This window comes from Tupaia chinensis, unplaced genomic scaffold, assembly GCF_000334495.1.
Source record: "Tupaia chinensis unplaced genomic scaffold, TupChi_1.0 Scaffold144276_1, whole genome shotgun sequence".
Taxonomy (NCBI): domain Eukaryota; kingdom Metazoa; phylum Chordata; class Mammalia; order Scandentia; family Tupaiidae; genus Tupaia; species Tupaia belangeri.
The window spans coordinates 3,342,938-3,357,654 of record NW_006204133.1 but is presented as its reverse complement, the minus strand read 5'-3'; the positions used below and the strand labels follow the sequence as shown (position 1 = coordinate 3,357,654).

General features: G+C 37.5%; 1 protein-coding gene across 1 annotated transcript in view; it reads right to left on the bottom strand.

Annotated features, from left to right (window-relative positions):
* Window positions 1–14,717, bottom strand: part of EIF5B (eukaryotic translation initiation factor 5B) — an 87,370-nt gene that overhangs the window by 29,964 nt on the left and 42,689 nt on the right. The window contains 1 exon segment of the mRNA XM_006172356.3: window positions 8,432–8,721. Coding sequence (XP_006172418.1) covers window positions 8,432–8,721 — 290 coding nt within the window.

The following is a 14,717-nucleotide window of genomic DNA, read 5'->3' as shown; positions in this document are numbered from 1 at the left end:
GTAAAAATATGAGGCAAATAGATGGTGTGGTGGTGAAGGCAATGGACTCTTACATGGCTGACTACAGTTTGAATCTTGGATCTGGCAGCTTGAAAATCATGCCAGGCATGTGTGTATGCATGCCTAAAATGCCAAGCGAAGAATGGAAGAGAAGGGACAGCAGCAAGGCCATCCTCCTGGTGGCTGATTTCTCACTTTCTCTCTCTCCGCCTCTCTGGTGAGCATACATGCACTATGGCAAAAAACTAAAAATAAGTAAATAAATAAAAATATTAGGTTGCCAGGAAAGTGGTGATGTATTTTCTGCTTTTCTGCTTTTCCATGCAAAATGTGTCATTACTTTCCCTCAAACCAAAAGAGGAGATAGATCATCAAAAGCAGAATAGAAAGAGGGAGTACTGGGACCAGCAGATGGCATAATGGTTACATTGCTGGACTCCCATAGCCAACTGTGGTTCAAGTCCTGGACTCAGAGGCTTGAAACTCACACCGGTGTGTGTGTGTGCCCAAAATTACAAGAGAAGAATGGAGAAGGGGTTGTGGCATGACAATCCTCCCTGGGGGGTGAATTCTCATTTTCTGTCTCTCTGGCAAGTGCACATGCCTTATGGCAAGAATCTCTCTTTAAAAAAAAAAAAAAAAAAAAAAAAAGAAAGAAAGAAAGAAAGAATGAGGGAGTACCACTAATGAACTTACAGAAGCTTAAAGAATTATAAAGATACTAGGAGGAAGTTTGTGCTTACAAATTAAGATCATTAAGATGAAACACACTACGTAAGAAAAACAGATATTACCAAAAATTAAACTCTGGAAGAAACAGAAAAGCTGAATAGATTTATAAGAAATTGAATTCATAATTTAAAAATCCTTGAATTCAAAAAAAAGTCACAGTAAGTATACTGTACCAAACATTTACAACAGCAAACAGGGCTGCTTCCATAACATGTAAGTAATGCACTGCCCAACACAAGCAGGATCACACAAGACAACCACCGTTCAAATCCCTGGCCCAGTCATCTTTAAAAATACTGGGAGCTAAGCACAAATGCCCAAGATCCAAAAGGCTGGAAGACTGCAGGAAGGGGATGACCACGTGATGAGGTCCTGGGGAGAGTGCTCATCTCTTTCTCTCCTTTTCCCTCTCATGCATGTATACACATGTTCTATTTAAAAAAAAAAAAAAAAGGATAAAACAAAACAGGAAATATAATCTCTTACAGAAACACAGGAGGGAACACTTCTCAAGTAAATATGGGAGAGTAATTACCAAAGCCAGACAAATATATTACAAGAAAAGAAAGGTATTGATCAATATTCCTCATGGACACAGACTCAAAATCCGCAATAAAATATTACCAAACTAAATCTAGTAACATACCATGACCAAGTAGGCTTTAATCTAGGAATGCAAGGTTGGTTCAACATTTGAATATCAATTGATGTAACCACCACACAGAAATACAAAAGAAAAACAATCTTCTCAACATATATAAAGCACCTATCACTCTATTCATGATAGAAACTTTCACTAGGAACAAGGGATTTCCTCTAACTGACAAAGGGCATTTATGAAAAGCCGACAGCTAACAGCATAAAGATGAAAATATGAATGCTTTTCCCTCTAAAATTGGGAATATGGCAAGTGTGTTTTAATTTAATAATTTCTCTTCAAAAACACATTGCTAACCAGGAAAAAATTAGACAAGAGGAAACCACAGGAGAAGAAGTAACTTGCCTTTGATAAATTACATGATCTTAACTATACTATTTTTAAATTTGGTTTTGTTTTTGTTTTGCTGGAGAGCATATGCCCTTGTAGGCGAGAAGCAGAGAACAGAGGGAAAATGAGAAGTCCCACCTCCACCCCCATGGAGATGGCCACGCCACAGTCCCTTCTCCAGCCTCCCCAGAGGGTTTTGGGCACTTACACGTACTTGGCTTGATTTTCAAGCTGTTGGGTCCAGGTCTCAAATCATTCCATCAGCCCTGTGGGATCCAGCACCTTTAACCCTATACCACCTGCTGGCCCTTGATTATACCATTAGAATGTAAAAATTTCGGGGCCATCAAGTAGAGTGGTGGTTAATACATAGGACTCCCACATGTCTGACCACAGTTCAAGTCCCAGACACAGTGGCTTGAAAATCATACTGGGCACATGCATGTGCCCAGAAACCCAGGAGGAGAATGGAGGAAAGTGGATTGCAATGTAACCATCACTCCTGAGGGGAGTGATTTCTCACTTTCCCTCTCTCTCTCTCTCTCTCCAGGGAGCACATGCACCCTATGGGAAATACTTAAAAAAAAAAAAGAAAGAAAGAAAGAAAGAAAGAATATAAATATTTCAGTATACTTTTAGGATACAAGATCAATCTACAAAAAATTAGTTGCATTTCCTCACACTAGCTACAGCAATAAAAAAAAAATTAAATATACAGAAAAGGGGCCAGATACATAGCATAGTGTTTAAGAAAGCCACATCCCACATGGCTAACTGAGGTTCAAATCCTGACTTTTGTGGAGTCTTCTTCCAGCCCAACACCCAGAAAAAAAAACAGAATCTGTGTGCGTCTGAGGTGGGCCTAGCCCTGCCCCTTCTGGCGAGCATGTGTTCCATCAGGCAATTAAAAAATAAATAAATGAGGGACCAGTAGTTAGCGTATTGGCTATGTCGCTGGACTCCCACGTAGTTGACTGCGGTTTGCATCCCGGACCCGGTGGCTTAAAACCCACGCCGGGCGCGTCTGCCTGCATGTGTGCCCAAGATCCTAAGAGGAGAATGGAGGAGAAGGGATTATGGCGTGGCCATCCCCCCGGGGGATGATTTCTCACTTTCTGTGTCTCTGTCTGGTGAGCGCATGCGCCCTATAGCAAAAACCTCTCCAAAAAATAAATAAATACATACATACATACATACAGAAAACAATTCCTTTACAATAGCATCAAAAAATAATAAAATGCTTAGTAATAAACAAAGAACTTATAAATCTTGTACTGGAAAACTATGAAAACTGTGGTAAGAACTTATAAAAGATCTAAATAAAGGGAGAAACAGCTTGAATATATGAACTGAAAGATTTAGTAGTATTAGATGCCAATTATCATCATAAATCACAGCAATATTGATCAAAATCCCAAAGGCTTTTTGTAGAAAACTGACAAGCTGACCCTAAAGTTTACATGGAGAAGAAAACACGCTAGAATGGACAAAACCATTTTCAAAAAAAAAAAGAACAAAGTTGGAAGACTTACATTTCCTGATTTCAAAACTTTGAGTAATCTAAAAAGGGTGGTACTGGCATAAAAAGAGATGCACAGGTATATTAAGTGTAACAGATCAGAAAGTCCAAAAATAAATCTTTTTCTTTAAAGTTCATTTTTTCCATGAGATAGAGAGACAGAAAAAGACATAATCACCCATCCCCAAATGAGTCTTTACGCCATGGCCTACCCCCCTCAGCCAGCCCAGATCAGAGGCATGTACATACATGCCCACCAGGCGTGCTTACAGAGGTCCGAGGAGGCAAACTCAGACTCTTTATCTAAGTCCAGCTGTGTTACATCTGGGCCACTACATGGCCCCAAACCCTCTTATTCTGATCTATTGCTTTGGACAAAGGTGCTAAGGCAATTAAAGGGTAAAAGGTCAGTCCTTCAACCAAGAATGTTGGTTTAATTAGCAAAAAATGAATTTAGTCCTCTTACCCATCATAAATAAAAATAATCTTAAAAGGTGGCTTGGTTTCCCCCTTTTCTGCTCAAATTAAAAATAATAATAAATCATTCCTTTTTTAAAAAAGATGAAGGGATTTCCCTAGCTAATGCAATCAACCAACAAAATGACATCCAAATTCGGATGTTAAATTGTCCCTATTTGCAGATGACAGATCATATACATAGAAAAACCTAAAGAATTCACCAAAATACCTGTTAGATGTGATAAACAAATTCAATAAAATCACAAGATACAAAATCAATATACAAAAATATGTAACATTTGGGCTAGCCAGTGGTGTGGTGGTGAAGACAGGTGGATCCAACATAGCTGACTGCACAGTTTGAGTCCTGGACCCAGTGGCTTCAAAAACCACGTGTGGGGAACCAGCAGTTAGTGTAATGGCTATGTCGCTGGACTCCCACGTAGTCGACCACGGTTCACGTCTCGGACCCGGTGGCTTAAATCTCACGCCGGGCGTGTGTGCGTGCATGCCCAAGATCCCGAGAGGAGAACGGAGGAGAAGGGATTGCGGCATGACCATCCCCCCTGGGGGGTGATTTCTCGCTTTCTATCTCTCTGTCTCTCTCTGTCTGGCGAGCGCACGCGCCCTACAGCGAAAACCTCTCTAAAAAAAAAAAAAAAAGACTAAAGATTTAAATGTAAAGGCCCAAACTATAAAACTACTTGATGAAAATACAGAGGAAACACTTCAAGATCTTGGAATAGGCACAGATTTCTTAAATAAGGTCCCTAGAGCACAGGCAACAACAAAAATAGACAAACTAATCTTAATTTACATCAAGCAAAAGTTTCTGCACAGCAAAGGAAATAATATACCGAATAAAGTGACAGCTCACAGAATAGGAGAAAATATTCCCATGCTATACTTCAGATAAAAGACTGATAACCAGAGCATATAAACAACTCAAACAGTTCACTCTCCAAAAAACACCTAATAATCCAATAGAAAATGAGATGGCAATGTGGACAACATAGAGGAAGACGTAAAAATTGCTAGAAAGCATATGAAGAATGTTCAAGATCTCTTGTCATGCAGTAAATGAAAGTCAAAATTACAACGAGGTATTCTCTAACCACAGTCAGAATGGTTATGAACAAAAAGCTATTAACCATCGCTGGCAAGGTTGTGGAGAAAAGGAAACCTTGTGCAACTGCTGATGGGACTGTAAATAAGGTAGAGCCACTTTGGAAAGCAATATAGAGGTTCTTCAAAAGTCTAAAAACAGGACTCCCATATGACCCAGTAATCCCACTTTTAGGCATTTCTCCAAATGACAGGAAATCACTCAGTGGGAGAGAGATTTATTTGCACATCCACATTTCACAGCATCATTATTTACAACAGCTAAAACATGGACTCAATATAAGTGGCCCAAAAATGATGAACGGATTAAGAAACTGTGGCAAAAACATACAGTGGAATATTTCTCAGTCATAAATAATAATTATATCCTGTCATTTGACACAAAGTATAAAACCTAGAAAACCTAGAAGATGTAATGTTAAATGAAATAAGCCAGGCTATGAAAGACAAATATTATTCTATGTCCCCACTTCATATATACTAAATGTTTGCATGCTATGGTGGAAACTGAAGTACTTGATGGCACAGAACTAGACTACAGTAATGGTAACAAAAGCTCCAAGGAGATTGTGGGTAATGGGGAGAAAATGAAGAAGAGACATGAAAATGCATAGAAAGAAGTGAATTAGGCTATGAAAGAATGTACGCACACACACAACCACACCATGGCTGAGTAAACATGTTGCTGACGATTTAATTTATACTCAGCGTCCCCCCCAAAAACAAAGCCGGACCTATAATCCAAAGTGTACAATTATATAATGTTCAATGTTGAAGTGAGTGAATATATCTATAACCTTGATTTGTTCAGATCATCTGCACGCTTTGAAAAATCATAATGTACCTCATGAAGACGTACAATGATTATTTGTACACCAGGAATCATAATTTCAATATTTTAAAAATATAACATGTGGGGACTTCAAAAAGTTCATGGCAAATGGAATTAATTAGGGTACAAGTTTATGGTGACAAACAATAAAACTGAAATCCATGTATACTTTTTTCATAATGCATTTTGCCTGAACTTTTTGAAGACCCCTTGATTATCACAGAGCCAAAAATATAAAATGAATAGAAGAAAATATATGACAAAATTTTCATGACCTTAGTTTAGGCAAAGATTTTCTCGATACAAGAAGTGTGCTCAATTAAAAGAAAAATTTGATGAATTAGATGTTATCAAAATTAAAAACATATCGGGGGACCAGCAGTTAGCGTAATGGCTATGTCGCTGGACTCCCATGTAGTTGACCACGGACCTGGTGGCTTAAAACTCACGCCAGGCGCGTGTGCGTGCGTGCCCAAGATCCTGAGGGGAAAATGGAGGAGAAGGGATTGCGGAGTGACCATCCCCCCTGGGCCATGACTTCTCGCTTTCTGTCTATGCCTCTGTTGCGAGCGCACGCGCCCTATAGCGAAAACCTCCAAAAAAAAAAAAAATTAAAAACATATGCACTTCATTTAGCTACTTTCTCAGTAAGTAGATAAAAAGAATCCTTACAACTCAGTAAAGACATATTCTGCAATTAAAATAGAAAAACATTTTGAATACATGTTTCACCAACAAAAATTTTATAAAATGACCAAGCACAAAAAATGCTCAACATCAAGAAAATGCAAATTAAAAACCAAAATAAGTTATTAGAACACCTAAAATTAAAAAGGCATACAATAATGAGAATTAGTGAGAATATAAAGGATATATGGAACTCTCAATTGGTGAGAAATTTACAATTGTGCCGTGCTACTTTGGAAAGTAGTTGGTAAGTTTCTAAAAAAGTTAAACACTAATTTACCATGATTCACCAATTTCAGTCCCGCATCTCTAAAGAAATAAAAACATGCATCCATATAAAGACTCCTACAGTAATGTTCATCATAGTAATATGTATAATAGCCAAAAACCAGAAACAAATCAAATGATTGCTAATTGGTAAATGGACAATAAGAACATGGAACAATGGAACACTATTTCAGGCATTAAAAAGAAAAGTACTGATACATACTATAAATGAACTCCAAAAATAGGCTAAGTGAAAGATGCCAAATATCATTTATTTATTATAAGAGTACATTTACATAAAATTTCCAGAAAAGACAATCTACAGAAACAAATAGATTAGTAATTGTCTGAGAAAGATTACAAACTTGCTCAAGGAATTTGGTTTTTTTTGAGAGTTTTTTTTTTTTTTTTTTTTTCTACAGGGTGTGTGCACTCCCCAGAAAGACAGAGACAGACAGAGACAGAAAGCAAGAAATCATTCCCCAGAGGGGATGGTCACGCCACAATCCCTTCTCCTCCATTCTCCTCTCGAGATCTTGGGCATGCACGCACACATGCCCGGCATGAGTTTAAGACACTGGATTTGGGACTGGAACTGTGGTTTACTACATGGGAGTCCAGCGCCATAGTCATTACACCAACTGCTGGTCCCTCAAGGAAATTTTATAGGGTGATGGAAATACTCTAAATTGGGGCTATGGTGATGGTTGTAAAACTCAAAGTGTACTACATTATATAGATTAAATAACTAAATCTTAGGGTATTATAAAATCACACCTCAATAAACCTCCTTCATAAACTGCCTACAGGGACCAGGCGATGGCACAGCAGTTACGTTGCAGGACTCCCATATGGTTGACCATGGTTTGTACCCAGACGCGGTGGCTTGAAACTCATGCTGGGTATGTGTGCATGTGTGCCCAAGATCCTAGGAGCAGAATGGAAGAGAAGGGATTGCGGCATGGCCATCTTCCCCTTGGGATTGATTTCTTGCTCTGTCTCTCTGCCTCTCTCTCTCTCTTTCTGGTGAGCGCATGCGCCCTATAGCAAAAACCTCTCAAAAAAAAGAAATTGGCCCCAAAAGAATCCTAATTAAGAACAAACCTCATAGTCCTTTAAACATTCAGACAACTTTTCCCTTCCTAGTCCTTATAGACATTTAAAACAAATACTGATTTACAGGTTTCAATAAAACTGAAAAATTTAAAAATTGTATATGAAAACATGTTGAAAAGGAAGATAGATTTTAGCTTTAGAATAGGCATCTCAAACAAACTAAATAATTGTTAATATACTATGTACACTAAGATGACAAAACTTACCAAAAAAAACCTGTTCCCTAAAGTCTACTATATTAAGTAATAAAAATACAGAAAACCTACAAGTGATAAGGACTTTACTAAAGAGAAGCCTGACTGACCCACCAGATTTAAACAACTGAAAGGATCAGATGTCTCATACTGACTAATCTAAATACATCGGGCAAACAAGTATCGGATATTTATAGTTAAAAGGTAAATGCTCAGAGGGCCTATGCATTCCTATAAACCATCACCAAGAGAGCACATTAAAACTTGAAGGGGGAAAAAAAAAAAAAAGATGAAGCATGCACCGTTGTGACTTACCTAAAAGAAGGTCCTTGGGTCAAACCAGTCACAAAGACCTAGCATGTTACAATATCACAAAAGCTGGATAAGATACTACTATTTAGAATACGGTTTTTAAAGTGCAGCTCAAAGTCTTGAGACGTAAAGGGCAGCTCGAACGATCACTGAGAAGAAGCGGAGAGAAAATGCACAAAAAGAAAAGAAAAAATAAATACCTCGATCCTCCGTTTTGCTTTGTCATAAGCCCTTTCTTCTTTAGTTCGATCATCATCAGAGTCATATTCAGAGTCTGAGCTGATTTCTTTACTTGGCTTTTTATCTAACGTTTTCCCTGAATCTTTCTCATCTGACGCTTTTTCATCGTCCTCATCACCTTCACTGGCTTCACTTTCTCCTTCCTCTTCCTCTTCCTCTTCACTCTCTTCTTCTTCCTCTTCTTCTTCTTCTTCATCTTCCTCTTCCTCTTCAGGGTTTTCTTTTACTTCTATATGAATTGTGTTTCCTTCTTTCAGGAAAGCAAATAGATTTTAAAATAAGTTAAAGTTAGCCTTTTTGATCTGTACCAAAATAGAGACCTTAATTTAAGGTAAGTTAATATAGAAAGTACATTAAATAAGGCAATACAGTTACATGTTCATGAATCATAAATACTAAGTGTTTGTCTATAGGCAACAATAAAGACTGTCACTTAACAGTAGAAAAACTTAAGGCAGTAATCCACAAAGAAGTTAATAAAGAAGAAAAACATTAGGAAGCCAGGATCCATAGAACAGAAACCAAGGGAGGTGAATGCAATGTCTCCTATTGCTTTCCCCGAGGAGTCATTGGCTAATTACGGAAATGGCAGCTGAAAGGCCAAGCTGCCTCAGTGCAACAGGGCTAGCCACTGGAGGCTAGGCCTACCAAGGCCCTGGGCAGAGATGGGGTAAAATGCTGAAGAGTAAAATAAACAAGAAGTAGGACCTTTCTATTACTGGCAGATCACGTTCAGATCCTATCAATTCCAAATCTAGAATAAGATGATTCTACATTGTTTGTTCAATAGACTCTCGATAAAAGTACATCTAAATTTGCTCTGGAAAAAAGGTATCATCTTTGACCTCAAATTACTGCTACGGTTTTACAAGTAAAATATCCACTGCAACATATAAAATTAAATCACATGAGAAAACAATTTACATGAGGAAAACCAGCATGTAAGACACCTAGAAGGTTTTTAAATTTTTATTTTTTTGAGAGGTTTTTGCCATAGGGCACGTGTGCTCGCCAGAGAGAAAGACAGAGACAGAGAGACAAAAAGCAAGAAATCATGCCCCAAGGGGAATGGCCATGCCGCAATCCCTTCTCCTTCATTCTCCTCTTGGGATCTTGGGCACACATGCACACGTGCTTGGCGTGAGTTTTAAGCCAGCGGGTCCAGGACTCGAACTTTGGTCGACTACATGGGAGTCCAGTGACATAGCCATTACGCTAACTGTTGGTCCTGGTTTTTAAATTTTTAAGACCTAAAATTCTTTTTTTTTTTTTTTTTTGAGATTTTTGCTATGGGACATGTGCGCTCACCAGAAACACAGAATGAGACAGAGAGACAGAAATCGAGAACTCACCCCCTGGGAGATGGCCACACGGCAATCTCTTTTCTTCCATTCTCCTCTCAGGATTTGGGGTGTGCACATGCACACACCTAGCTTGAGTTTCAGGCCACTATGTCCAGGACTGCAACCTTGATCAACCACATGGGAGTCTAGCACCTTAACCACTGTGCCACCTGCTGGCTCTTCCTAAACCCAAATTTTAAAATGACTAGGTTCTCACATTCACAGAACAAAAGACGAGATTAGAATTTTTAGAATGTAAATGAATAGTATATAATATAGTTAAATGCAAGATTTAAAACTGGAAAATATAAGAGAAAAACTGAAACTCAAGACACAGCCTTAGCAAGAGTATGAACGCCTAAGGAGGAAATAACCTACAAAACAGGAGAAAAATCCACAATAAACAAAGACTTGCCGGGTGAAAGATATATAAAGGAAAAAAGGAGACAATGATAGAGTAATAAGGTCTACCATAGGCAGAACTGAAATGCTGAGGGAGACAACAGCTCATGACATTACCAAACTGATAAAAAGCATATTGTGATAAAACTACTGAAAACCAAAGATTCATAAAAATGCAGGCCAATAATGGACTTCCTGGCAGAAACAATGAGAGCCAAGACAACAGAATAATAACTTCAAAGTATTAAAATCTCAAAAAAGTATTTCTTATTTAGTGAATGCACCCTTAAAGAATAAAGATCAAACAAAGGTATTTTTAGTAAAGCAAAAATGGAATGTCTGACTAACATCAATTCTAAAGGAAGGTGTAAAAGGTATTCTCCAAGAAAGAAGAAATGATTCCAAATGGATGGCCAAAGATGCAGGAATAAATTAAAAATTCTAAGAATGTGTGTAAATATAAAGAAATTTTAACTGTATAAAATAAGAGTAATAAACTAATACGGGATTTAAAATAGAGAATGAAGAGAAATAAGAGAAATGATGTATAAACTAAGGGTTTAAGTCCTAGACCCAGTGCCTTGAAAATCACACTTGGCACATGTGCAAGTGAGCACAAATTGCAAGAGGACAATGGAGAAGAAATTACAGCATGGCCATCTCCACTGGGGGTAATTTCTCACTTTCTCCCTCTCTTTCTCCCTGGTGAGCACTTGTGAGCTATAACCAAAAAAAAAAAAAAAAAAAAATACAAACAAAAAAAATAGGAAAGGGATTTTGGGGAAGTGATTAAGTCCGAGGGCTCCACCCTCATGAATAAATTTATGCTCTTATAAAAGAGTTTGTCCCTTTCTCCCTCCACTTCACAGGAGTTCCCCTCTGGAGAACACAGCAACAAGGCACTGTACTGAAAACAGAAAAACAGCCCTCAGTAGACACCAAATCTGCTAGAGCCTTGATCTTGGACTTCTTGCCTACAGGACCGTAAGAAAAAAATTTCTGTTATTCATAGAGTACTAAGCCTGTGGTTTGTTTGCTTTTAGTTTTTAGGAGAGCTTGCCAGAGACAGAGACAGAGAGAGGGGAGAGAAAGCAGCCCTAGCAGGGATGACTGCACCACAACCTCTCCCCCTATGTTCCTCTCAGGGCTGGGTACACCCACCTAGCATGTTTTTCAAGACACCAGGTCCAAGACTCAAATCACACAGCCAGCTGTGTAGAACCCAGCTACTTCAGCCACTTTGCCACCAGATCATCCTGTGGTTTATTTTTACAGCTGTGTTAACTGAGATAATACTTTTTAAGGAAGGGGAAAAGTAATACAGACAGAAAGAAATCATGCGAGACAAAGATTCCTCATGCTCCTGAGAACTGATGATTTCATGGTAAAAGAGAAATGAAGATTTCGTATTGATAATTCAGCCTCCAGCCCACAAACGTGAGTGGCAGGAGAGACAATAAGTTAGTCTTCAGACGAAGATTCCTCATAGCTCCTGAGAACTAGTGATTTCAGGGTAAAAGAGAAATGAAGATTTCCTACTGATAATTCAGCCTCCAGCCCACAAACCTAAGTGGAATCATAACAGAATGGCAAAGAGATTCCAGATCACCTCTTTCTGCACGTTCCTGAATGCTCAGATTGAACTTCAAGAATTAGGAAGAAACCCACCATCCACCAGATGACTAGAAATCACCGCAGGACCATAAGAAATGTGGGAAAGCAAGAAAATACCTCTCCCCCAAGGGAAAGAAATAACTCCTCTTCATCCACAGACAGTTCAATGGAAATCATGGAAATGTCTGATAAAGAATTTAGAATATTCATAATGATGAAGCTAATAGAGATGGAAGAGAAGAGAGACAATGAACTGTAGAAAAAAAGGAGAAAGGAGGTGACGGGTTCCAGGAGGTGAGGGAATTCCTGCAAGATCTAAAAGAGGAATTACAAACTTTAAAAAAGAATCAAAGGGACCTATTAGAGATAAAGGCTATAAAACAGGAAGTCAAATTTTCCCTTGAAAATATTAAAAGCAGACTAGATTATACCGAAAATAGAATCTCAGACATAGAAGAAAAAATGGCTGACCTAGAAAAATCAACCACAAAGACTGAGAAAATGGCTCAAAAAAATGAGAATAATATACGAGAAATACTAGATACCATCAAACGTCCAAACATCCAGATAATTGGCATCCCCGAAGGTGAAGAGACTCATAAGGGTATTGATAATCTATTCCATGAAATCCTGCAAGAAAACATTTCAAACCTAGAGAGGCATTCAAAGATCTAGTCCCAAGAAATACAAAGTACCCCAAATAGTATCAACCCAAGATCTTCTTTGAGACACATTATAGCTGGATTGACCAAAACCACAAATACAAGATACTAAGATTGGCAAGAGAAAAACATCAAGTTACCTACAAAGGATATCCTATCAGGGTAACAGCAGACCTCTCATTGGAAACAATGTGAACAAGGAAAGAATGGGAAAATATATTCAAAGTCTTAGGGAAAAGCTATTTCAACCAAGATGACTTAACCAGGCAAGATTATCCTTCATCTGGGAAGAAAAGACGAGAACATTCTCAGATAAAGAAAACCTGAAAGAATTTACCAGCACCAGACCAGATCTCCAAGAAGTTCTCAAGGAAGTGCTATATCAGGAAAATTAAATAGAGACACACAGAAATAAGAGTTCAAAAACTAAGAAAATGGCCAACTTAATCATAGGGACAACTCTGGAGTTGAATATTGTATCCCAGAATTTAATCGGGAAAAATCAAACCACAACAGAAGATGCAGTATATGAGACTGAATTGGTGAAACAGAATTTTATGACTTTTGACTAAAACAGTGCTGATTTTCTTGTAGGCTTTGTTGTCATGGTTTTCTTAATAGTAATGAGTGAACTCACCATTGAAAGTAGTTAGATTATGTAAGAAATTGTGTGATCAATACAGGGTGAGTGGGAAAGGAATGGAAGACAATTGTAGACACCAGAGACAGTGGGAGAAGAGGGTGGGAAAGGACAAAGGGTCAGAAAGAGGGGTAAAAAAAATTCTGGGAACTAGAAATGGAAAATTTTTGACAATAATATGCATGATTAAGCCACTATTCAGTATATTCTGGATTGGAAATCACATTTTGTATGCTGTGACAATGCTTAGGGAATGAATGTAAATAAAGTTAAAAATAAAAAGTCTCCAAAAAAAAACAACTAAAACTGTTTTTCTTTTAATTAAATAAAAGCATTAAAAATACCTATTTGATGACTGCAGTAAGTTATATAGCTCTAGCTAAGTGCTGCTCACTGAGGTTTATGCCTAAAGTCAAACTTGTGTTCATGGATATGTATATATCAGCTGTGCTTGCTATTGAAAATATTTAGATTAATTAAGATGTTTAGTGAAACAATAAAATATGGGGGGGAAAAGGCATGGAAAGTAACCATGGATATCAGAAGATGACAGAGGCTGAGAGATAGGGAATCAAGGATGGGAAAAAAGGCAAAATATACAGGAAACATGAAACGGAAAATTATTTGTTGACAATAACACATATGTTGATGTGCTTGGTTGAGCCAATATACAGTGTATTCTGGATGATGAAAAAATCTCATTTTGTATGCTGTAATGATGTACAGTGAATGAATGTAAATAAATAAGAAAAAATAAAAATAAAAAAGAAATCATGCAAATAAAAGCAGATGTAGCTATATAAATATTAGGTGAAGTAGACTTTTAAGAGAAAAAAAGCATTGCTAGAAATAAAGACATATATAAAATGGTAAGACTCAATTCATGAGAAAGACATAAGATTGTATGTACCTATAATATAGCATCAAAATATATAGAGTAAAAAATAAAAGAACAAAGGAAAAATAGTCTACAATGATGATGAGAGTTCTGAATACACTGGTCTCAAAAAAAAAGCAGACAAAAACCCCAAAAACTCAAAACGATGAAAAATTTAAATAAAATAACCCCTGAACTTGACAAAAATCAGAAAATAAGTCACCCAACCACTGCAGAATCTAAACTCTTGCCTATGACATATGAAACATTTATAATAACTTGACTATATGCTACATTGTGAAGCAAGACTCAACATATTTCAAAGAATAGAACTATGTAAGTTCTTTGATTACAAAGTTACAAAAATAATGTTGAAAATAACCAATTACTTATTATTATTACTACTACTATATTTTAATTTGCTATAGAGCATGTGTGCTCTGGAGAGAGAGAGAGAGAGAGAGAGAGAGAGAGAGAACAAGCAAGTCACCAGGTCTGGGACACAAACCAATGGGTCATGTGGGAGTCCAGCATCTTAACCACCACCACCTGCTGGTCTCTAAAAATGCCCACTTTAAAAAATTAATACACTAAAGAAATCACAGGAAAGTTAATATTTCAAAACAGAAATTAGCATCAACATATCAAAACTTGTGGAGAGTTTGGTTAAAACCACACTCAAAGAAAAATTTAAAGTTTTAAAAACAT